We start from the raw sequence: 25,653 nt of genomic DNA, 5'->3' as shown, positions 1-25,653 counted from the left end.
TCACCAGGGGGAGCAGAGAAACAGAGATGGAGCGAAAGGACATCGTTCTAAAGCAAGGTCAGGTAACAGCCTTCCTCCCCTAGAGAAGGTCCTAAAATTGCAGGCTTCTGGCCCAGCTCCACCTTGCTTGGCTCTGCTCAAGCCATCATCCTCTTGAGTTGCTTCCAGATGAACATGGAGACACCACACTTGTTCCACCAAGGGCCTTTCATTGCAAGCGGTGCAGTTCTGGTCTCTGGGTTATCTGGACAAAGGACTGACAGCTTCCCAAGGCACCTGTGAGGTTTTATGTCTCTAAAGGACTTTTCAAGCTCACCTCTGCTTAAGAGCAGCTGCTGGGTGGGATGAATAGAGGTAAGAGAAAGAGGTCAGGTGGGAGGTGGTGGTAACATTCATCTTTATTAGATAACAGATGTCAGGAGCCCTGGAACAGGGTTTTCAGACAGCAGGTATGTTCTCCGGGGAACTTCCCCACCACCAGTTGCATCTCATATCACAAAGCATCCCTACTCTGAACTCCATGTGGATAAATAGACTTTCTTCACATAATCCATAAAACAATTTCCTCCCACCCACAAACCAAAAAGTTACAGTATATACACACACATATAAAAAAAGTTGTAGGGACAGACAGACAGCAAATTCTTGAACAGTGTAGAAAAAAAACGGCAAAGATCCCTTGCTCTGGAGGGGGAAGAGACATACCAGCCATGCTAGGACCCTCGGTGCTTCATGCTGTTCATTACCTGGGTTTCAGCCCAACAGTTTCTCCCAGCTCCTGGCCCAGCCAGTACTCCCTGCAGCCCAGCCCCCAGGGCTCAGACTAACATTAGTGACAAAGTGAAACCTCAGCATCACTGCTTTCCCAAAGCTTTACCTCCCATTTTACTAAAGCACAGAACTGCCCACGTGCTGCACGCAGACCTGGAGAAATGCAAGATAACTCAGAGGCTGCCACAGGCAAGGAGTTTCTGTATTTTTAGGGAAAAAAACTCCATGGCAAGGAAGACAGCACGAGAGCCATGGAAGAGGAAGGAAATCAGGAAGAGGCAATATAACCCCCAGAATAGGATCACTGATAAGCTAGGGAATTTGGGAATGAGCAATCAAAATGTGTACAAACTCAAGAGCTGTTCTGCACACTTAGGGTACCTGCTCAAAGCCAAAGCCGCTGCCACCAGAGCATCCCTGCACTGATCAAGCACTCTTGAGAGCAACCTCTTCCCCTCAAATGAGCTCCCCTCCCTCCAGCCACTGACTCCAAGGAAGCAAGGGACACCCCAGCCAGTAGGACAGTACTGGCCATTGAAGCTGGGTGGCCACCCGCTATTCCCCAAATAAAGTCAGGGAGAGAGGTAAACACACCTTCTGGTCCCCACACAGCTACGGAACACAATCACTGGGAACAGGCTTTGCTGGGAGATGGGTTTCTCCAGGCCCATTTCCATCTTCTTGAAGCTGGGCAACTCCAGGACTAGCATTACCTGTGTCCAATTGCTGTAGCACATGAAATGGCCCTCCCAGATGCATAAAGACCCTGTGCAAAGGGAAACCACGAGCCTCTTATCTTTCTCCTCTCATTTTGAAGGAGCTCATGCCTCTCTGCAAGAGCTGGATATGTGTGAAAGCTGCTTGCAAAACAGTAAAAATTTGCAGGAGTTGGGCAGTACAGGCTTGATTGGGACAGGATGGCTGTCTGTATCTAAATGCTTCAAGCTGCCCACATGGAGAACATGCCGGCTGCACACATGGAGAAACAGCAATGCCTGCTTGCCAAAGGCTGGTTTCCACATCTGCACATGTGAGAGGGCAACCACTCTGCACTTCTTTGGAGAGATGCAACAGGAAAGGCAGAGAGAAAGAGGGCAAACCGTTCTCTCCCTGTCCCAAATCCACCTCCCACTCCTGGAAAGTCACAGGCAATTCAACACCTGCAAGTCAAACTGCTTGGAATAGCAACACTAACAAAGCTGGGAGACTTGCACCCTGAACCAGTGCCTCCCAAATCCTGCAGGAGCTGTGGAGCAGTTGGAGAAGGTAAGGAGAAACACCTGAAGACAAGTTCTGGGACTGGGAGTTGAGTAAAATAAAAAAAAACTGTTTCTAGAAATTGTTTCTGCATCAACAAAAAGGCACCAGAGAAGCATTCACCCTTCATGCCAAGTGCAGGGCACAGCATGTCCACCTCTGCTGCCACCCAGCACCAGATGTCCAGGAATGCCAAGGTCTTCTACCAGGCTCTGCTTGTTGCAGGCTGCTACAAACCCACCCCCTGCTGAAAACCGGAGGCAGCTATCACAGGAAAAGACGCATGAAGCAGAAGGGAAGGGAAATCTGCTGCGTTGTTCCCCATGTTTTTGTAAAGCCACAAACATTCCTATAAAAAAACCTGTATAAAAACTGTAGAGAAATTTTCCAGGCAGTACTGGCCCCAAGCGATACTCCCAGAGCACCTAGGGAAGTTGGGTCTAGGGGGCTTCAGTTTCCTGACACACAACTCAAGGAAAGCTGGTGCCTTCCCCTCTTTTGGGAACAGCCCTAGGCCCCAGCAGTGACACAGGACAAGGCTTGAACAGATCCTCTGCCCTCCCCAGAGATTTCCTTTCAGCAGAGGTGTTTGGAAAGGGAACAGAATACCCCTGAGGAGACACGGGATGTGCCACTTCTCTGTGCCGTGGGCTCATGGGCTTCTCTCCCAAGCAGGGACGGGTGATTTGTGTCGGGGCAGTGCTTCTCAACAGCCCCAGGCATAGTGACAAAAACCACAACTAGACAGATTCCTGCTGCAGTGCCTGAGAACAAGCAAGGAGGCTAGTAAAGCTAAACCTGGGGCAAGTTTAGAAAAAAATCAAACCCAAAACCCTCCCCCTCCCACCCCATCCTGATCCCACCAGCACAACCCTAACCTAGCACTTTTTCTAAGCTCCAGAAGGGAAGTCCAAGCTGATGCTCAACCAGTCTGTCTTTGCACAAAGGAAACCCATGCCTGCGTTAGGAGGCAGCAATGGCCGTGCCCCCACTGAGCTTGACGATCATCTGCTGGCAGTCATTGCAGGAGCGCTTGTCCCCCACTTTCTCCAGGGTGCGGGCGGCCTCGGCCAGCAGCACCGCCCGCTGGCCTGGAGAGGACAGGAAGGAGAGGGGGAGATGGCGGCAGGCCAACAGGATGGCTGTGGCTCGCTCCCTTTGGCCCGGCAATGTGTCCAGTTCACCTATGGGCAAACAGTAAAGAGAGAAAACTCACCACAGAGCTACTACCTGCATGAGAAAACCCCACCACACAGGCCCTCCACTGCCACCACCAAGCACAGACTTCTCTGGCTGGCATCCCCTGGCTGAGCCAAGAGTAGGGGGCACCCTGAGGGCCTTTAGGCTAGCAGAGGAGAACACTCCGAGCTAGAGTCAGGAACTGTCAGTCCTGTCTTCTACAGATACAGGTCCTTTCAGTTCACTTCCTAAGGCTCACCCCAACACTGGCATGCATATTTGCCCATTCCCATACATCCATCTTTTGGCTTTTCCCTTTAGAATTCTTAACTTTTGCCTTTGCACTGAGTGCTCCTAACCCCAGATGGCCAGGTTTTGTGTACGTGTAGCTTCATGAAGGCAAATTTTTTTTTGCCAGTCTGTTCGCCAACACCTCCAGCCCAGGGCTGGCAGCTCACGTTAGCTGGCTTGTAGAGAACATGGCAGAAGCATTGCCTTGAGCCACAGGCTGATGGGAGCTCATTATCCTGACGCAGCAGAAGACACTGCAGGGTGTATCTATGCCTCCGCACTTTGCCCAAGCGCTGCCCCCTCCCAGCCCCACAGGCAGTGGGTCGCTGCCTGGGCCCCGGGGCTGACCTTGCTTGCTGCTCTGGGGCGTGCGCCGCCTCAAGCTGTGTTCCAGCAGCTGGTGGGTGCGGGTAGGGCTGGCACCTGCCATTAGGCGCACGGTGGCCTCGTGGAGGAAGACCTGAAAAGGAAGGCAGGATGGAAGATAAGAGGTGGGCTGGCACAGGGACGATGCTGTGGCTGAGCTGTTACCTCTCAGCCACCACATTTCAAGAGCAGAGCACTGACACCTTGACAAAAACAGAGACCCATTTCCACATTCCTCCCTCATCTTTCCACCTGTCTCTGGGGAATTTGCAGGTCAGGGCAACCATGAGGAAGGGAAAAAAAAAATTGAGACCTAACTGTGAGTGGCCTGGAAAGGGGGAGGATTGAGAGCAGGGAACAGGGCAGAAAAATCTGAGAGCAAACTTTGGCACTGTGGTGCAGGCAGGATTCTTAACCTATGCTGCTAGTGCAGTGCTTTGGTAACAGCACCAAACTTTGAAATCCAGAGTTTGGACAATACCAGGACAGCTCTTGTGTCCAAGTATTAGACTCCCTCTACAGAGGCTTAAAACTAGATGAACTAAATGGGAAATGCCCAGAAAAGCACCTGGAGCTCTACAGATGCAGAAGGCATCTGACCCTTCAGCTACTCAGCAGAGTCAACACGGCTGAGGAAGCTTCCTTCTGCACTCCCCAGAGGGACAGACCCAGTCTGAAGCCACCTTAATAGACAGGATGCTGTGGTATTTGGCAATACACACGTGATGGTTTTCTACACAGAAACTAAAGTGGACACTTCCCCACATCCACTGAACTCCTACGGGAGCCTCCCTCATCACCTACCTACAGAAAGTATGGAGGTTGGTAGCAGAAGAGCATCCCACCCCAAGTATCCAAACCACACAAGCTCACATACACCCTATGTTTCCAGGGGCACCAGCTTCCCATCACCCCCAGGAAGGGCTATAGGTAAGCTGGAGGTGGGGCAGGCAGGAGAGGCGGGCCATCACCTTGCGATAGGCGGGTCTGAAGCTGTGGGCCAGCTTGCGCAGGCTGCCGAGGTCACGCTGGAAGCCCGTCAGCTCGGGGGCCGAGGCGTGGTAAGTCTCCCCCAGTGCCTGGCTGGCATTCGCCTGCTTCTGCCACAGGCTGGTGCGGAGGGAGAGCAGCAAGTCACAGGCCAGCAGCTGGATCATCTGCAAGAGCCAAGATGCCCGGGCACACTTTTAGTAACACACAGCATTGGGCGAGTAACAAGCTACGTGGCTGCTGACACGGCCCGTGGGAAGGCGGCCACGGCACCTCCTGCCCACCTGGGGGTCTCCCCTGCCCTCCCCCTGCCGTGTCACCCCACCACAATGCACCAAAGACGTGGACCTTTGCATTTTGCCCAAGTGGCATCTCTCGACCAAGGTCAAGGAAACGTGCCAAGGGCACATTGCATCAATGTTAGATGCCCTTGCCTGCACTTTTCACTGGGATCAATACTAACAAATGCAAACTGATCCCAGGGAAACACAGCCTCCTGCAAAAGGCCTTCCTGCCCAAACGGTGATGCTAACTAGTGGGAAACAGCAAAGACAGCCGTGCTACCTGCAGAGAAAAAAGAGGCAGTCTTGGCACAGCCGACAGCGGCTGCCAAACCACTTTTCCCCATCTGCTGCTGCCCCCTAGCACCGCTCCCGGCTCTGGGAGGGCTCTCTGCCTGTGCTGCCGAACAGAGAGTGCCTCTGTACTGCACTGCAGAAACATTGCACAGTCACTGCCACAACATGCAATGCAACTACAATGCACTACAGCTGCCACCCAGCAACGACGAAAGGGACCAGAACCACGTCCCATATGCCATGGAGGGAAGCTCCAGTTTTACGTAATCCTGGAAAGAAGAGAAACAAGCCCCACACAAACTCAGGAGTAGCACAGCATAGTCACACTACCGTGCTAGAGGATTCAAACATTCATGAGTCTGGCCTGAAACAGAACTCGACTTAGTGATGTCCTGTTTTACAGGTATCACCAACTTGACCTGGAGCAGAGAGATGGATACTTTCCATCTATGCAGGGCCAATTTCAAACTGGTCAAAGCACCAGAAAGAGGTGACAGCTACTAGAATGAGAGGAGTGAGAGCTGACACCGTGCCCAGGGAGACAACACTGTACTTGTGACTCTGCTTCCCCCCAGTACAGCAGAAACAGAGCAATGGCAATGCCCTTTTCAAGGATAGGGAAGAAGTCTCCCCTCTAATGTCAAGATACACAGAGTGAATGAAGAATGAAGCTACAACAGGGAAGTGACACACCTGTAGCAAAGACCAACTTTACAAACAAGACAGACCACGGGTTATCCCAGGGCTCATAATGCTTACATTGTTGAGGATGGTGCTGGACATGCCACTGCTCATGTTGAGGCTGTTCCACAAGTGACTGCTGGCCCTCTCACAGTGACCCAGGGAGCTCTGCTGTCCATCTGCCTTCCCAGACAGAGAGGCCTGCATGGCTTTACACATGTAGAAGGTAGCTTTCACCAGGGCATTCCTGAAAGAGAAAGCAGGTTGCTTTCAAGCAATACCATGTCATGCTGCCACAGCATCAGCTTTCACTCTCCCACCTTCAAGGGATATCATCACTCCTTAGACAAAAAAAAGATGGCAATTGTTCCTCACCTACACAGACAGCACAGAGAAATGAGAGAAAGCTGGCAAAGATTCTTTATTGCAGAAGAACAGAGATGGTGACACCATCCTCATGTGAGTTTTGTTTGATTTTGGAAGATGGGAGACTGCGCAATTAGAACAAAGAAAGCCAAAAGACACCCCTAAAGAAGCAACTGTGACTGTGACTTCCAGTCCACAGTTTTACTATCAGTCTGCAAGCCTTGACCTACACATGAACTGCCGAGCACACTGGCACTTGCAGAGCACAGGTAGATGTGACCCTAAGGACAGCATTAGGGGAAGGAGTCACCCCTGTTTAGGAGCAGCAGTTTGAAAAGTCTACGAGGCCTACGCACTCTGACATCTCCAGGGACTTTGGCATGCGCTCCACTTCTGCAAAATGTGACCTCACAGCGGCATCATCCCCTCTGAGCCAAGCGATTGCCATAGCCACGGCCGCTGACCACCATCGGCACACCACGTCGGGACCTGCAAAACAAAACCAGCAGCTGCAGCCCAGGACAGCACACCTGACTCCCTCACACTTGGAGAGGTGGACAGGTATATCAGGCCCTTGCCAGCACCTTCTGCTGGGATTGATGGTAATGAGCCCAAACTGATCCCACGGGAACTCAGCTGTCCGTGTGAACGCTGAAGTGTGCTGCAAGAACACAAAGGAACTTGGCAGCATGCAAACATCCTACATCTGACCGCAAGCAGAGTTTTGGATGGCATGTTTGTATCTTGTCAACAAGAGTGTATCCCACCAACCTGTCTCAAAATCTGTTGACTTCCTTCCTGACAATGATCTCCATTCACCACCCCAAAATAACAACTCCACTCATATATACACTCATGATTGGCACTAATCACCATCAAGACAGTACATCAGGTTCCCTGTATAATTTCCTTCATTATTTAACATCCCCTCAGAAACTTCCCAAAGCCTGCTTAGGGCCAATATGTTCTTCTACTCCAATCTGCTTTTTAATTCTATGGCAATACTGACCCAAGCAGAGACTTCTCTTTAAAAAAATAATTATTTAGTTTTCCTATTATGTTTGCTCTATACATTTTTGGTACAGCAGTTAGTCTGTGTCTAAAGCTGCACCAGCATCCCAGTGAGCTGCCAGGTGTAGTCTGTACCAACACCAAGCAAAACAAATATTCCAGAAGCCTGTTACCAGCCCAGACCAGATGAGTGCATGGCTCAGAAGGATTCTGCAGCCCTTGCTGTCCCACTAAATGCACACCAAGGGACCAAAACAAGCACCTCCCAGTATATGTCCAGAGCTTGCCTACAGCAGAGGCTGCTGGTCCCTCTGGAGATTGAGGAATATATCTGACAGCCACTGTGAAAGTGGGGGCAACCCCGTTCAGTAGGTAATTAAGTGGAAAAAAACCCTTCCTGTACTTCAACTGCAATGCTGCTATGTTTGTTTATATGCTCCACCCTTCCTCTCACTTTGCACTGCTAGGAACAAGCTCTCAGGTGAGGGCACAGGGTTCAGATTGGAAATAAAATACTGCTCAGCAACACAAATAGCAGCAGTCCTTGGCTGGGCTGGGCACTCAGCATTACAACACAGAGCCAAATTTATAAGCCTTCTTAATCACCTTCTTCCAGTCTGAGCTCTGGTACCACACTGGCATGCAATCAGGCCTCACTCCAAGGACTGCATTTCCCCTTGATTAGAGTTTGTGAAGTGGAAGAGAGGGAATTTGTATTGGCAGTAGATCCTGTGTATGAAAGAGCTTCAGTTCTGCCAAACTTACCCAGGGCAGACTTGAGTACAGAACTGCTGGCAAAGGGTGGGGCTCCACTTCCCATTGAGTCCAGGAAAGAGTTGAGCAATTTCAGGTACTCCATGGCACCCGAGAATTCACTGAAACAAGGAACAAGGCAGATCTTTGCTATGCTGTCAAACAGAAGATACCAAGGCACTTCTCACTCACAAGTCATGTTTAAACAGAGCTGACCCACTAAGCCCATAGAAAGTTCAAGCTCTAAAACTAACACAACCCTGCTGGACTGAAGAGACCACTCCATGAGTAGAAGTGCAGAGCGATGCTCTGAGGGGAACGGCTTCATATCTCCCCTTTCATGACCACCAGCCACAGAACTAATTTTAACCTCAAGTCTCACCTCAAACATAGACATATGTTGCAAGTTAATTACAGGCTCCTTTTCAATCACTGCCTCCAAAAGAGGCTGAACTACACTTCTCTGATTATTTGCATATATGCAAATATGTATGAGTGGAAGTGACAGCATGTTCTCAGCACTGGTCAAAGAAAATAACATATGCAGCAATGACCTAATTTACTGGGACATGCTACAGATTAAGATCTTGAGCTCCCACCCCTAGAGTGGGACAAAAAAGCTAGCTGCTTTACTAAATTTAGTCCTTTCCACGAAGAGACAGCACTCCCACAAGTATAGTGACAATCCACCTCCCTTATACAAATCCTGCTACTTTCTCCCAACAGCAGCATCAGATTGCAAGCAATTGAACCAAACTGTTGCTCTCTCTCTGCTAGGAAACAGACGAGACTGGGGAAAAAACTCACAGCTAAAGGTATGATGTTTTTCCTACACAGGTAGGGTTATCTTCCCATCTGAGGCTTTTACCCACACTTTCTTGGGACAGAAAGCTCTTACAGAGCTTCCTGTATATATATATATATATATATATATATATATATATATATATATATATAACATAACATGTAACATTTGTCTGACACCAGCATATCTGGAGATCAGCTGCAAACAGTGCTGAATTACTTGCAAAGGCTGGGATCCTGCTTACCATGGAGTCCAGGAAAAAGTTTGACATGGTTCAATACAAAAAGCAAAAAGCTTTCCGTCCTATTTTCCCCTTTAATTTGGTTAAAGAGCTTAGAGACAATGACAATTATGTTCAACATCATCTTTCCTCCTCTTTCCACATGTCTGTTTAATTCTTTACTGAGGGCAAATATCACACTCAGTCAGAAGAACACTCATGCACAAAGTAGCAAGCTGGTGGGTCCACTCTTTCACATGCCAGACCTTCACACTCTAAAAGCCCTGGACATCTGTGCTAGTCTATAGAAGAACTAGGTGCGTGCTAATTTTAGTCCCCTTGAACATTAAACTTTTTCTCTGCACAGAAAGTGCCAACCATTTAGTTGAGCAATCAACCAGTACTACCCCAGCTAACACCAGAAATCCCCACCACACCCAGGTTCACCTTTGACTTGAGAGGTTTTAATACAAAGAGGCAGAGCTTGCTCTGCTAATAAACTCTGGTGGTCAGGCTAGCATTGTCATTCCAAGCCTTTAATGAGGACTAACCACCCAGTTTTCCCCACAGCACTCGGTCACGAGCTCTGCCTCAGAGCCTGCTGCTGTGGCCAGCAGTGCCCAGTGGGCCACTCATACTCACCATGACTCCTCCTCCTCTTGTCCTGCTACCTCTTTCCTAGTCTGAGGCTTCACAAGTGAATCCACTGCTCGCTCTAGCAGGTTCTCACAGAACGCCTGATGGACTTGTGCAATGGGATCCGCTGGAGAAGAAGGATAAACCAAATAATTTAACCTGCATATTGCCATAGATACCTACCAAAACACTCAGAAGAATCAAAATGTAGGAAAGAGCATGAGGAAGAATAGTAGAGGGAAATTCTCAAGATACTAATGGAATGATTTAGAGACTAAGTTTTTATGGCTTTTTTATCCTTTTAATCCACCTGTAAAGCTACAGCCTTTGGCCAAAGATCCCTCTGGCGCTTCGGCCTCTCAGCAAAACAGTGAGGACACTGCTCTGCAGAGGATAAACCTTGGTCACCCCAAAGTCACTCCCTGACATTCAGGGCCACCTTTGGGTTGTGCTCCAGCAGATAAAATGACAAGCAGTATGACACAGCACAGGATACAAAGGGAGGCAAGCCAGACCCTGCAGGATGAGGAGACATATCAGCTCCTCAGGCCCTCTCAGCCATCAGAACCACAAGCAGGGTGGGGATAAAAGAACAAGCTCTCAAACATGACACCCGCTTTTGTCCCAGACAAGAGTGGAGGGGCTGCCAGGCTCAACGTGCTGGGATGCCACACACTTGGGAAATGAGCGGCTCTCACCGGGATTCCTTTGCGTGCAGTACAGGCTCTCCTTCGCAGCAGATTTCACCGTCCAGCTTCGCTCCACAAAAAACTTCTGTCCCAGGGGGTGGCACAGCCAACGCAACGAGTCAGGAATGGCACTTCGCTCCGAGCTGCACAGGCTTTGAGCCTGGCTTAGAAAGTAGCTCTGGCAAAAGGAGAGGATAACATTGAGAACAGTATCTAGGGAAAGAGCAGCACCACCAAGGACGAAGATCATATTGTAATTACAGCTTGTATCGTAATTGCAGGTCATATTTTAATTGTAGTGCTATCAGATGCCCTCTCCAAGATACAGCAGTGCCAGCTTCCAGGCTTTCCTAGATCTCTGCTTGAGGGTGTGATCGGGGAAGATAACACAACTCACCGCTAGGAAGCCAAGCTTGCCTCCACAGCGGGTTTTCAAGCCAACTGCAGCCGTCAGGTGGATTTCTGCCATTGTGCTGGGTGGGATTTTTTCTTCTGCACACTCAGCCAGATTCACAGCACACAATGCCATGTGCAAGCCTGAGTAAGCTGAGCTGGAGGGAAGTTTACCTGTACCAGCAGGAGAAGGAAAAGTGTTAATTTTTAATCAGTAGTACCAGCTACTAAATACTACCATCATTTGCAGGGCTGCTATCATAAAGAAACAAGAACCTGTTGACATGAGAAGCTTACACTGCTGTTGCTTCAGCTGTTCTTACAGAGTTCTTTTATCGCATGAACCTGTTACGTTTTAGTAAGTGGCTCCTAAAATTTGTCAGGCTAATTTCTAACAGCAGCCCTCCCAGAGGACAGAGGCTGTAGTGCTCTCTCTGTATGTTCCAGGATTAGCTCTGAGTCTTCTGATTCAGGAGAACCAGGCACAGCAGACCTGCCACCTCTGCTCCCACCTGTTATGTGGAGCTGATGGAGCTTGTGATACGCTAGGGCCGCATCCCGAGCGCTGGTCTTGGCCTCATCCTCGAATCCTGCAGTGGCCTCCCTTGCCCGCCACTGATGAGAAGTCCTCTTCAGCAACCACCGCACCAGTGCCAGCTTCTGCAGGCTATAGCGGATCACATTCCAGGACAGGCTGCAGGCCAAGTCCAGGCGGGAAGCTGGCAGTGCTCGTCCGAGTACTGACAGGCAAGTCTGCAGGTTTGACGCAGCTGCAGCAAAATCACCCTGCAAATAGCACAATGGAAGTTTCAGCAACAAAAATCACTCTCAGAGACACTATGGGACCTCCTTGGCACTGGGAGCAAGACAAACTGATGTGTAAGTCAGGACAAGATCTTTAGCAGAGGAACATCAGCACAGAAACTGAAAGCATAACAGCAGTTTAACACCAGCTTGAAATCTGGCCCTAAACATACTTTCTACACGTGGTTCTGATCCTGCATTGCCTGTAAGACATATCGGCACTAGATGAAAAGTTTCCTGCCTCGTCAAGTACCATAGAAATTTCAGGGTTCCTGTATCAAAAGCCAAATGTTTCCTCAACAATAAAGAGGATTTCCAAGAGGCTGGAGGACAGCAGACAGACAGACACAGCAGAGGCCAGATTCTGGACAAAACCCAAGATGTTGAAGCCAAAAATTGATACAACATGCAGTAGTTAGCAACAAGGATAGAAGTTAGGAGCCTCTTCCACTGCTTCCATGCCTCACTAACTTAGGCTGAGTAGGACAGTAAACTGCTCAGAACAACCTGGCAACAGCTTCTCTGAAATCACACAGGATAATCCACTCAAGTAATACCATCCTCTTGCAAGTGCCAAGCCACTGTCTCATTGGGAAACATTTACCCACAATACCATCTGAAAGATGCATTTGATGCAAAACAACGAGTCAACTTTACCCGTGCCAAATCCAGGTCCGCTTGCTTGCGGTGCCTCCAGAAGGTGACCGAGGACCTCGAGTGCAGCCGGGTCACCGGCTCTCCGTGCACAAGGAGCTTTATGAACACACTCAGAACAATCACTCCATTCACAAGCCACAGGATTAGGGTGGGCATCATCCAACCGAACCAACCAGCTGCATCTACAATGCATATCCCAAAAGGGAAAATTAAAATCTAACCTGGGCACTGGCAACATGAGCGTGGACCCTGAAGGATGTCTTGCTATGCTTGCCACATGTCTAATCAGCTTTCGCAAAGAATGCAGCTCAATCAGGAAACAGCTATACCAACAACCTCTTCATCCAAACTCCAACCCTCAACATTCCCAACTAAATGATTATTTCTACAAGACTGATGTATAAAAAAAAAAATGAATCAGCACTTAATTTTCCAAGAGCTGTCTTCCGATTCTTCTGCAAGACACACCCACAGGTATTCAATACTCCAGTATCATTTTCTAATCTTAGTTAAATTTACAAAGCGACACTGAAGGATCATATTCACCAGTGAGGAAAACAACTACATGCCTACAGCATCCCCTACCCTCTCCTAAGCTGTACTTTTAACTATGAATTTTATGGAATGAGTGTGTCAACAAGCCAGTTGCAAGACTCTGTAGCAACAGTGTAGTAATACTTTATGATTAAGTGACAAAAATCAGTCAGTTACCTTAAAAACAAATATAAAGTGAACACCCCTCAACGACTGAAAACAAGAGGATGCCCTAAACTACTTTTCAAGGGTCTATGCCAAAAGCTCAGGCTGCTGGCCTACAAATAGGTGCCACCTCAACCTCACCACGCTGAGCCATGGCTAGTTTTATGCAAGAGCACTGGATGTGAACTGGAGCTATAGCCAGGCTGGCTCTCCTTCCGTGCCCTGCCCTGCAGTTACTGCCCCTCCCCACCCATTAAACAAAGGTTGTACAACTCCCAGAACACACAAACCCATCCTGCTGAACCACAGCTGCTGTCCACCTCGTGACCAGCAGCCCCCACAGCTGCAGGTGGCTTCCAGAGAGAAGGTGTAAGGTGGGACATCCTCTGTGGCCCAAACTATCCTGGTTTTTTACCTGACTCAATCGTCAGCACGTTCCTGCCGGAGCCATGGCGCACCAGGCTGTCGGACTCGGGGGTTCCTCGGGCGTCCAGGAGGGATGTCAGCGGATTGAAGGAAAGGCAAAGGAATGTGAGAGCACAGAGGAGTATTCGAGAGCGATCCACCATACCAAGCGCCACAGGAGGAGAGTCAGGCTCATCTTTAACCTTCAAGGGAATAGGAATGGAGAGAAAAAGGACAAAAAAAACAATGCTTACCATTCTGGAGCATAAAAAATGTTAATGCCAAGGAAGGGATGGAGAAGAAGGAGAAACAAAATGTGTATAAATTTGTTGTTGATCTCCAAATGAGCAAGAACTCCAGTAAAGCTTTTCTTAGCTTAGTAAGATAAGGCTGAATTATTTGACTGCATTTGACTTCCTTCTGTGTCCAGTCATTTCAGTAACTGTATCCCTGGGTTAGGCAAGGATTAATCTTTGCTGCCCTTACTCTTTTGAGGATCTCCCAGAAAACCCACTTCTGTGATATCCACAAAACAAACCCGTAAGCCAAAGACAGCTAACAGCTTTTTGTTATTCTGATTACTTATGGTCTCATTACCCACACCTGATGTCACCATCCATTTTTCCAAGTTCTCCTGGCTTACTCACTGGACATATATATTCTGGAAAGCCATGGGTACCCTGGGTAATGAACAGATGCTGTAAGTCCACAGAGACTGTACAGGATAAGCACAGTTCTACCAGCAGCTAAGGCAGGACTCAGGTAATACAGCTCAGGAAATAGTCTCAATATTTCAAGAAAGATAAAACATACACATGCACCTTCTTCATCCTTACAAAGGATCTCTAAGCCCTACAAATCTGCTTGCCAGATGTCTGCTGGTTCTACTCTTGAGAATAAGAAGAATTTAAATTCTAAATCTTACATATCCTGAAGGAGATACCCTGAATTTGACACTTAAAGTCACAAATACCTTTGCATCATCAAGGAGCGGGCTTCCTGGCTCTGAATCAATGGAATACGGAGAGAAGCCAGCCTGGGATCCTGAATCAGAGGCTGGAGGAGACATCAGCAGCACGTTCTGGTTGAAGTCATCTATCTTCAGATCTACATCATTGTCAACCAGACTGCTCAGGTCAATGCCCTTCAACAGCTCTGAAAAAATCAGAGTGCGTTATGTACAAGTTTCTCCATCCTGACTCCTGTCAGTAGCTCTCAGATTGGCTCTGTCATCTGGAGTAACACTGGCCACTATCAATACAACCTCTGTCAAGGATAAGAAACTGTAAGATACATCCTACATCCATGCTGACTGCCTCCCCTCTGCTACAGAGCCTCCACAACTTACTGTTTTTTTGGTTAGCCAGCTTCAGAACCATGTTCTCCTGCCTCAGCTTATGGTTAGCCTGCTGCAGGTATTTAATGTAGTCAATAGCTTTTCTCAGGACTCCAGACTTGTGCATCTGTAAGGAATTAAATGTACAAAAAGCAGTTTATATTAAGAGTATCAAATGATCACTCTTGCCTGTAGGAATACCACAACCCTTTGTATCATGTGGTGAAAGAAAAGAGTATAAAGGACCTCTCAGCAGCTGCAAAAGAACTGTTAGCAGAGCATGCTCTGTGGGCAAGGCATCAAAGATACACAAGGATGAGGTCTCTCCAAGATCTTTTTAAAAGAGTACAATGGAAACAGATTAACATCCAAACTACAATGCAGTTCACACCTAGGTTTCAGCCAGAAATAATCCTTTGAAAGCACCACAGTTTGTAAATTAAGTGGATCAGTTCTGGGATAGAACAAGATGCTGCCTAATCACTGCTACATTCTGAGATAAGTAGTTCACCCCTTGCCTTGCTTAGCCATCTCCATGCAAATCCTTCCTTCCAGCAACATTGGGCAAGTTTATCTTCTAAACACAAGCCAAAAGTACTATGAAGCCACTGCACACTACCCATGTTTTTAAAAGCTTCCACTTTCAGCATCAGGAGGTGACTTCAATTATTAGAATAATAATAATAGAGCAATTATTAGTGCAGTAGTCACAGAAGGTATCAAGAATACTACTGCCTGCCTCAACAGCATGAGGTAAAGCAAGCTGAACAAACCCTGAATATTTGGTGCAAGAAAGCTTCCAATATTTGAGCAAGCAGGAGTTTTTACAGCTCATGTCTAAAGGAAATAAACTGGAAAGCTCTGTAAACCCTCATCCTTACTGCAGTCACATGGAAAAGGAAACTCAATTGAAGCAAGATCTGGTTTGTCAGAGTTATCAAAACATCCACTTGGATATCCTACCTAGAGGGCCTATTTTAAGTTAGGCCTAAAATAAGAACAAATGTGTAAGGTATAGCTTATTTTCAAGAAACAGTACCACTAGCATAGTAAAGTCAGCATTTTACAGATGACACTTAGTGAATACAATTACTGAGCACAGATGATTCTCACCAGTCTTACCCCAACACACGTGTGCATGCTACTCACAACCACATGTACCCAAACGCTTCATTTGGTAGAGCAAATGAGCACCTGAAGACAAAGTATTTATGACACCACATTTGCACTTATTCCCCATCTTTACCTTGGCATCTGTCCCCATGACAAGGTCCTTCAGCTCAATGATTTTGTCATTTATGGATGACCGGTAGCGCTTTTCAATGATGTTGTGAGTTGTTCTCCTCTCTCCTTCTTTAGGTGGTTCAGGTTGCTTGACACCCCCAGGAACTTGTTTGATAGGCACTTTTTCTTGTCCCACCATCACCGGCATTGTGGTCAAAATGGTCCCATTGCTCCCAACCAGGGTCTACAAAGACCACGCGCAACAAGTGTCAAGAGCAATCAACCAATTCAGTTAAGAAAGAAGGAGTAAACAAAGAAGAATCAGGAAAAGTTGGTACAGCTCAGAAAATGTTTGAGATGCCAAATTCCTTCCATCTTTCTTAGCTGGCACAAGCATTGGCACAGCAACACAGGAAAAATCTGTCGCTCTGGCTCCTACACTGGCCACTGTGGAATAAGAACATCTCTTGTTCTCCAAGCACACCAACACTTCTGCCAATACTACGCTCTGTTCATCCACTTAAATAGAGAAAGGGACTAAAGCTCCTCCTTGTTCCTACAGCTTTACACTCCAAGTGTCCAAATCCACCTTTTCTTTGGACAAATAATCATGAAAACAACAGCCTACACTACTTCCAATGACACAAGTAATGACAGTGCTAGAAATTATCCAACCACGAAAAAATAACCTTTGGCTTGAGGAATGCATTTCAAACTGATTTGAATTTGATTAAATGAAGGAAGAAAACCCCATAAGCTATAAAGATACCTTAATATGAGGAACTAAGACTAATGAGTGATATACAGCAGAACGAAAAGCTCAAACTTGGGCATCTAGATGTAGGACAGACTATCTACAGCAAATTAAAGCAGTATGTCTTCAGAGATAAAATATGATGAATCCCACTAGAACAGTTGCACAGAGGGCCTCCTAGGACAGCTGCAGTGAAACAAAGTTTAGACTGCTTAATCCAGCAAAGCAAGATTTAGAAAAGCACAAGTGTTCTCTGAAGTACACCAAGGATCAGGGAAGCAAGTAGCTATGGAGAGTAAGAGTTATTTCTGTCAAAAGACAGACATATTAACTAGTCTAGAGAGTTAGCCATGAGAATAAACTAGTCATCATCAATTTCAGGAACAATTTCAACTCTGAAATAGTCTTCTAATTGGGATACCAGAAATTAATTTAGTTTCACTTCAAGTTGGAACTTGACAAATAAGTGAATTTAAGTCTTATACTTCTCCTTGGCTAATATCCACCTAATTTCAATGTGTTCAAACATGCCTCCGATAGACACAACCTCATAAGCCTCAAGTTGTGTGAAAACATCTAAAAGCAAGTAGATTAATTGAAGATTTTAGCCTGGCTACCAATAAGTATCTAAGAAGCATACCATGCTATTGCAAAAAAAGTCAAAATTTGGGTCCACACTGACAAGTTTATCTCCCCCCAGTAAATATTTATACAAAGATATCTGTTCAGAACAAACAAGATCATAATAAATGTTTCTTTGGGAGCATACATTTCTAAGACTTGATTAGAAATGGAGGCCATGAAGCACAAAAGCCACCTCCCGTGATTCTAACAAATCCTTCCTGCAAACACCCTCTGAAAAGTAGTTTAATTAGTTGTCACATTTAATATATTACTATTAGACACTACTGAGGGGCAAGAGGAAGTTCCACAGGTACTCTGAGCAAGTTAGCTTTTGGCTTCAAGTTAAAAACTAGACTGAGTTTTTAGGTCATATTCCTCTCCCTGTAGTACCAGAGAAAGGTAAACAGAAATGTGCCCTTGGTCTTTGCTTACTGGCCATGGGAAGGCTGCCAAACAGTACAATCTGTGTGTTTAGCCTTGACAGAAACAGGGTATTAGTCGCCCTGCATGTGTGTACAACGGCCTTCAAAACCCCTTCTTGTCTGTGCCACTGCAGAACGCTAAAGTACAAATCTCTTCCTTGCATTAACAGAAAAGGACATCAGTGAGGAAAGGGATGGAAAGACATCCACAGGGTACCTGCAGAGCTGTGGTCTGAATGGGAGCAGTGAGTGCTGTCAGTGCTGGGTTCTGTACTGCAGCCATAACAGGATTGCCATCTGTTTTCAGGGTTGTCAAGACCAGGGAATCCGTTTTTATGATCTGAGGCTGGACGAGAACCTAGGTTGAAAAGAGTTACAGGTGAAGAGGAGAGCAGGCACATATTTCCCTGCTGATCTCAGTAGCCAGAGGTAAGCACGGACAGAGTTGTAATAGCTTTACAACTCAGTGGTTGGCAAAAGAGCAGGGTATTTCTTTGACTCGCACCCTGAATCACCTGGATGCTTTCCGTCAGCCCCAGTGCAAACTCTGAGCAGGAGACGGTCTGAACCGCACTGGATAGAGTGGGGCAGAGGAACCACCAGGACAGTGGTTTTCAAATCAGTCACCAGAAGTAAACAAGTATGTAAAAACACAAAAGAGCTGATGGAAAAGCTGCTTTCCCCTCTCCAGTTACACCTATAATTAGCTCTCTACATTAACTGTCTGAGTATTCAGTCTAACACAGCTAGGACATTCTGCTTTGACGAACACCCATAGTGGCTTCTCCCTGCAATTTCACTGAAAGGATCTGTACCTTTAGCATCAAGCAGATCAAAATCCACTGTAAGTTATTTTGCTCTTATTTCCTTCAAATAAGAAATAAGTGCAAATAAGTCAAACTTATTTGCTCTTATTCAACTTTCAAATAAGTCTTTTTGACTCTCTGAGAACACCAGAGATGGCACAGTACAACTCAGCCATAGCAATTTTGTCATACTGAATCTCATAGACAAACATTTTTCTTTAATACAACAAAGATGCACAAGAGTGAAAAAAGTCATATGGCACTGTAACAGTAAAACTATTTAAAAATACAAGACAGAAGAATTAGAAGAACACATTTCAGTATCAACTAGTCCTTATAAGATGTGGTAGAGGGGATGGATGTGCAAAGAAGTAAGCAAAAGTCAAAGAAATCCTGTTCAAGTAAAGTTTCCAACTGGGTTTGGCAGTACCAAGTTAAAAAAAATATTTTAGACTGCATTTAGTTACTGTTTTACTGAAAACAGTTGCTGAGCATTGCCCAGAAGTCAATCACATCTCACAACAGGGACTCTCCCACGTGACCTGCATAAAGTAGAATGCTTCTGGGACACAGGGTGGTTAGAAATACCCCTCAGGTTTAACAACATTTGTGGCGAAGCAATCCTAGCCAGGATCACCAGCCCTACAGCTTCACCACTTTTCCCCAGGCAAGACAGGGGACCAGACCCACGAAAGCACTTCCTTGTTCTGCTGGATCATCATTCTGCACTTTTACTTACCGGAACTTGCTGGACCTGTGGTGCAGCAACAGTCTGGACAGTGGCTGGCGTTAAGGTCTGGATGGTACCGTTGGCAGCCTGCGTCAGCACTCGCTGGGCCTGCACCGTCTGCACCTGCTGCTGGATCGTAACCGGCTGAACCTGCGAGGATGTCACCAGGCTCTGCACTTGGGGCTGGAGAACTGAAAAGCAGAAGAGACGTCAGAAATGGTTGAGACACACATCTCCCTCCCGGAGCCTGGAAATGCTCCTAGCATCACTCCTCTTCTTCCCAGAGCTTCTCAGGAGGCGGCATTCATCTAACACATCCCACATGCTGGGAAGCTTCCAGCTGCTTTGGTGCCCCGTGCAAGAGGACACTGCACCTAGAATAGCAGCTTTCCAGGAGGCAAAGAGTATCAGCTAATAGAAAATAAAGCCAAAACCCTTTAGTCTGATAGCACAGGACTCTGCTTCAGTGCCATGATACAGGATATCCAACTTGCACTTTCCCACTCCCCTGGTCTTGGTGGACCATAGGATCCTATCTGTTACATAAAGACTCAAGACCTACTGAAGAGGATGAAGTCATCCAGCATTCACAAAGGAAGATCGCTGAATATTCCTACAGGTGTCTCTGCTCAGTGCAAGTACTGAGCTCCAGAGTTTGGTAGATAAAATGTGCCTTCATTCCAGACTGCTGTGTGGGACAGACTGGATCTGCCCAGTGCACCCACCAGTGAGAGAACAGGGTTGCCAACAATGGTGTTATAAGACCTCTTTTCTCAAACCTCCCAGGAGAAATAGGGCAGAGGGCCAGGCCAGAGGAGAAGAGCAAGACAACAACTATGGTAAGAGGTCACACAAGAACACTTAAGATCCCGTTCCTGACAATTTCTCATGCTCCCCCAACTCCAAAGCCACACAGGTAGGAGAAGGGACACCCCACAGGCAGCATCACAAGAAAAGCATCATCAGGGTCGTCATGACTGGAGGTGCACTTGGAGTTTGAACACAGATGCCATTTACTGCAAGTGCACCAGGCACATCCACGACCCGAGCATCCTGGAATCTCACGTGCACCAGGCACGCTTGTAACCTGAGCACCGTAAGCATTACCTTGGAAGCTTGTGGCTGCATTCTGGTAGATGACTGGCTGCTGGATAATCCTGGTCTGGGGAGCAGAGCTGAACGTTGGTGTAATCATGACAGCTTGCTGCTGGAGCTGGGGCTGCACTGAGGGCCGCGGCTGCAGGACAGGAGCCGAGCGTGGAGGGGCTGGAGGTGTCGTCTGCGCTGCTTTCACCGGCAGGCTCTGGAGCTGGGGGGATGCAGGGGGTGGCGGGAAGGTTTGGAGCTGCACCTGGCTGTAGGGCCGCTGCAACTGCGGCTCCAGGGTCCCACTGCTGCTGCTGCTGCTGCCACCCTGGAAGCTGCTGCACAAGGGATCCGAAAAGAGGTCTGGAAAATCTCCTGCCTGGTTACTGACAAACTGCAGCATCTCTGTAAAACAGAAGAAAATTTGTTCAACGCTATTTTGTTGCCTACATACTTTGACACCTGGCATTAACATCATGGAATGATGGTGTGTGTGCACAGAAGGGAGCTCTGGTCCTTCGAAACCTTCAGAGAACACATCACACCACTGCAACACCTCCAGAGAGAGACCAGGACGTGGCCAGGACTGCTGCTGTTCAGGGCTAAAAGTAAGACCCTCCCACAACACTTTTTCAGACAAGATCCAAGCACAGGCTAGACCTTAAAGCCATCTCCAAAATATATATAACTAAAATATTAGAGTCTTGTTCCACCACTCCTTCAGTCTAACCCTTGCAGAAGGAAGAAACCAAGCACCTCCACAATTCCAGCACAAAACCACTCTCTCACCCAACTTTTGGGAGCTTTCAAGTCCCCTACCTGCACTGCCCCACTGAGTATCTGGAAAAGGAAGAGACAGAATAAAAATTAATGTTCTCTTTATTTTACTTACAAGCATAACAAAAACTGGGGAAAAACCTTGAAAGTAAACACCACTTCATAAAAGTGTAGCAGGATAAATCTATACATGTGTTTAAAACATCAGAGTAACTTTTTCTGTTGGTTTTCTGCCTGCAATCACTGCACAACAGGTTCTCTCCATCCCACCTTCTCCAGGATTTTATGAATCCACATCAAGAGGCTCCTACTGCAACACTATAGGCCTTCCCCCAAGAGGTGAACATTTTATAACCAAGAGATCGTTGTTCATAAGAAGAGCTTCCTCTTCCCTCCATCCTATCCAATTTAATCCAATTAGGCACCTTAAGACATATGAATGCTTTCCCTGATTTGTGTGCAGGCAGTGGCATGAGGAATCAGACACTCTTCCCTGCCCCAGGACCTGCCCATGCTGCACTGGCTCTTCCATGGTTTTCTGTACGTCCTATTCATTTTTTTTCTGGAAACAGGAAAAGAGGGGAACCACAACCTAAGAGAGATTATAACAAAATAATAAATATGGATCTAGGAAACAAAAAATATATTTCTGATTTATAGGAAAAAATACGGCAAAGGGCTACTTACACCAGGACCTTTCTCACTCCCAAACCCCAAAGGATGTCGCTGCTGTGATTTATGAAGTAGGTCTGAAGCAGTGAACTTTTGACAAGAAGTTTCTATAGATTATGTCCCAGCAATAAGAGGGCTATTAATTTTCACAGCTCTCTGAAATGCCACCCACACATTATCCAATTAATTTGTCTGACGCTCCTTTGTCTGAAGCAGAGCAAAGGGATGAGGCCTCTTGCTCCCTCAACACACATTTCGACATACTTGTGTGATACTACTACTCTTCCCCTTCAGTAGCAATCCCTCCACACCCTGACACACATTTAAGCATTGTCCATGACCACTGCTCTCAAGAACTAGTCTGTTTGAGGGAGGAGCCTGGGAGGAGATGTGTCCTTCTGACCTGTTCATAACCTGATGCTAAGTGGGGATGCACAGCTCCCCCAGCATGAGCCACCCTTGGGGACCGGCTGGACCAAACCCTTGTCTCCAGTCCTCACTAGAGGAATGAAAGATTTATTTTTTTTTATGTGTTGCCTTAATTGGCTTTCACAAAGCACTAGCAGAACAAGGAGGGCTGTTTCAAGATTAACATCTAGATGGATATTAAACAGCTCTTCACATTCCAACTGACCATCCCAAATAACCCTCACCATGATAAAACTGATAACCCAAACTACTTCCCAAACCCTGCATTTGATGGTATTGCTATTTCACTATCAAACAGCACAAGTAAGGAATAAACATAAATCAGATGAGATTTGCTCTGGGAGATTTAATTCCCAGCATAAGAACAAAATTTCAATCACTGTGTTTTAAAGAATGTTGTGTTCAGTGCAGCAGATTTAATATCTTATTTTAAAAACTACTCCTGCTCTCACAAGTTAAATCACATCTTTATGACAGATTTAACTTTGACTAAATACAAAAAGTCTGAAGCTTAACTTTTAAGACTGCCAGGGGATCAAACCCACCTCTTTTAAAGGGCTCAAGAGCTTTCCTAATAACAACACACAAAAAATTAAAAGCAAGAGACAAAGCCAACACCCAAAATCTAAATCTCTGTTTTTTGAAACATCTTTGCCTACCCAGAAATCAGAATATCTACACTCACTGTGAGAAACCTCAGGTGCTTCTGGAGCCATCAGTGATAAACCCAGTGTCACCAGAGCACCTGAAAAAACCCCAGCCCAACCCAAGGCTAAAAAATGTCAACAAGGTATTACAAAACCAAAACTGAGCCCACCAAGGGCTTCTACCGCTTTCATCAGCCCAGGGCCTGAACACCTGGCAGAAAGGCAAGGTCTGGGCTTCAGCAGCCTCTCCCAGGCTGTGGCTCAGCTCCTACAGAACAGAGGTTGCTCTTCCTCACACTCCTGGAGATGCTGTGCTCTGAGAAACAGAGCAGTAGAGATCCCAACCTCAACAACCTCTGTGTCCTGAACCCTGATGTGCTTTGACCTCCAGCTGATTCAAACCTCATGCTCCCACGTTACCCAGCAGTGCCCATGGCTCGTGGAGGAGTTGTGTTGGAGCAAGAGGCAGAGCCTTTGGGCTCAGCACTGGGGCCCCCTGGCCACCCTTGTGCCCTGTCTTGAAGGATAATCCCAGTGAACACTGGCATCCCAGAGCACATCCGCCACAAAAAAATAAAAATCCACGCAACAGGCAGTGAGGAGCGTTCAGTCTGAATGGGAGAAGAACACCCACAAGACAACTTAAAGACCAAATGAAAATCCTTGCAAAATTTCAAACCCTGAGATGAATCCATGCTGGAGCACAAAAAAAGCAGGATTGTCACGTCTCTTCCCCCTGCCTTCCCCAGGAAAATCCACCCCTGGAGGTGGGGAGGAAAGTGAAGCTGTTTTCCTAAGTTACTCATCGCTCTGAATCACACCTCCCAGGGCACACCTCAGTTCAGAGCCATTGCTGGGTTCATCAATTCGTCTCAGTTTCCATATGGAACCTGAGAACTCTACGTGGTGGTGCTTAAACAACAGCAAACACCACCTTTAATGTGCACTATCAAACTTTGTGAGCAATAAATAAGCCCACTGCACTCTCATAAGGTTCGCTCTTCTTCCATGGCAAAAGAAAAAAAGGAGTATAAATTTTGCCCCAAGCTATGTGGCAAATCAGTGTCAATTTGAAACCTAAAAGTACTGGTAAAATTTTATCTCCCAGCTGCTAAACAAGGATATTTTGGACACCCCCAAAACTGAGCTCTGTTCAGGATTACAGCCCAGCAGAGCAGTGAACTAAAGCAGGAGCTCATCTTCACCAGCCTACAGCACAGACCACACCGAGAAATGTCATTTTAAATGGGGTTTTCGGGAGCTCCTTGGTGTCGCCAAAAATATACATAAAACAGGCGTCACACGCAGGCGCTTCATTTTCCTGCACTTCGGTGGAAAACAGGGGTTTTCTCACAGGTTTGTGCTGTGCCAGCGATGCAGTAAAGTTTTAGGATGACAGGGAAAATGGGAAATGTAAGCGGGTAGAGCTGTTTCGATGCGGGAGGGCTCGGAGGCTCGGCCTGCCACGGGCAGCAGCGGAGGCACAGCTTCAGCCATCGTTTAGCACCTACTTTAAGAGAACCACGAGGAAACACGAGGGGAACGCGGGCAGCGCCGCTTGCCCCGCGGGTCTGCGGCAGGAGCAGGGAGACACGGTCAGCACCTTCCCCGACCCCTTCCCGCGACGGCCACCGGTGGAAAGGTGGGCTCGGACCCCCACATCCCCACCGCCTTCCTGCGGCTACGGCCTCCGGGCGTGGGGCAGCTCCACGACAGTCGCTCAGAAGCGCTCCCCTGGCAGGGGAGACACGCGTGGCCGCCGGCCGGCCGGGCGAGCGCTGCCCGGCGGGACGCGCTCCGCAGCCCCGCCTGTACCCACCCGGGACGGGGTGGCAGCCCGCACCGCGTGGGAAGCGCACACACCCTGAACACTCCAGGAGCACGGTCCAAGGAGCGCCCACCCCCGCCTCCCGGCCCGGCAGCCGCGGGGAGACCCGAGCGCTCCCCTCACCACGCGTGGGGAGCCCACGCGCGCCGTCTCCACCCAACCCCCCCGCTCCTTCGCGCGGCGCCTACCGTCGATGTCGCCCAGGGTGAGCTCGTCGCCCAGCTCGGTCAGGGTGTCCATGCTCTCGGCGGCCAGCTCGCCGCCCTCCATCGCGCAGGGCCCGCCGCCGCCCCGGGCGCTCAAGCGGAGGCTGCTGCTGCTGCCGCTGCCGGCGGGCGCCGCCGACCCCGCGCCATCTTGGGCCGGCCCGCGGCCCCGCCCCCGCGGCCCCGCCCCCGCGGCCCCGGCGCGCGCGCCCCCCGCGGTTTGTTGTCAATGAGACCAGGTCGCCCCCGGCCAATCGGCGGCCGCGGCGGCGCGTGGTGTGATGGCGCGTCAGCCGTCAGCAGCCGCATTAGCATAGCGCGCCCCGCCCCCGCCGCGCGCAATATTCATGAGGGGGCGGGGCCGCGCCGCGCGTGGGAGCGGCACCGCCGCCGCCGCCGCCCACGGGAAGCGCGGCCGGGGAAGCGCGGCCGGGGCAGCGCTCGCGCCCCGCGGTGCCAGCAGGATGCGCGGCGGAAAGGGCAGCTGGACGGAGCGCGGGGTCTGCCCTTCCCTCCGCAGCGCCCACGGACCCTCACCTCCTGAGGGGCCAGCCTCGACGC

The 25,653-nt window shown here is 48.2% G+C and overlaps 1 protein-coding gene across 1 annotated transcript; it reads right to left on the bottom strand.

Moving 5' to 3' along the window:
• Nucleotides 1-380: 380 nt before the first annotated feature.
• SREBF2 (sterol regulatory element binding transcription factor 2) lies at nt 381-25,221 on the bottom strand. Its single transcript, XM_014256641.2, has 19 exons — nt 25,075-25,221; nt 20,555-20,938; nt 19,457-19,638; nt 18,129-18,269; nt 16,134-16,355; nt 14,900-15,014; nt 14,525-14,706; nt 13,562-13,754; nt 12,448-12,629; nt 11,499-11,772; nt 10,991-11,160; nt 10,603-10,771; nt 9,911-10,031; nt 8,256-8,365; nt 6,836-6,968; nt 6,192-6,360; nt 4,836-5,021; nt 3,847-3,958; nt 381-3,212 (listed from the first exon to the last, which is right to left on the bottom strand). Exons 1-19 carry the CDS (start codon nt 25,154-25,156, stop codon nt 2,992-2,994), a joined length of 3,348 nt encoding a protein of 1,115 aa, XP_014112116.1. The 5' UTR covers nt 25,157-25,221; the 3' UTR covers nt 381-2,991.
• Nucleotides 25,222-25,653: the final 432 nt, after the last annotated feature.

The sequence above is a fragment of the Pseudopodoces humilis genome, chromosome 5, assembly GCF_049639895.1.
Source record: "Pseudopodoces humilis isolate 2021_Gansu_Grassland_sample_001 chromosome 5, ASM4963989v1, whole genome shotgun sequence".
Classification (NCBI taxonomy): domain Eukaryota; kingdom Metazoa; phylum Chordata; class Aves; order Passeriformes; family Paridae; genus Pseudopodoces; species Pseudopodoces humilis.
This window is presented reverse-complemented; position numbering and strand designations above follow the sequence as displayed.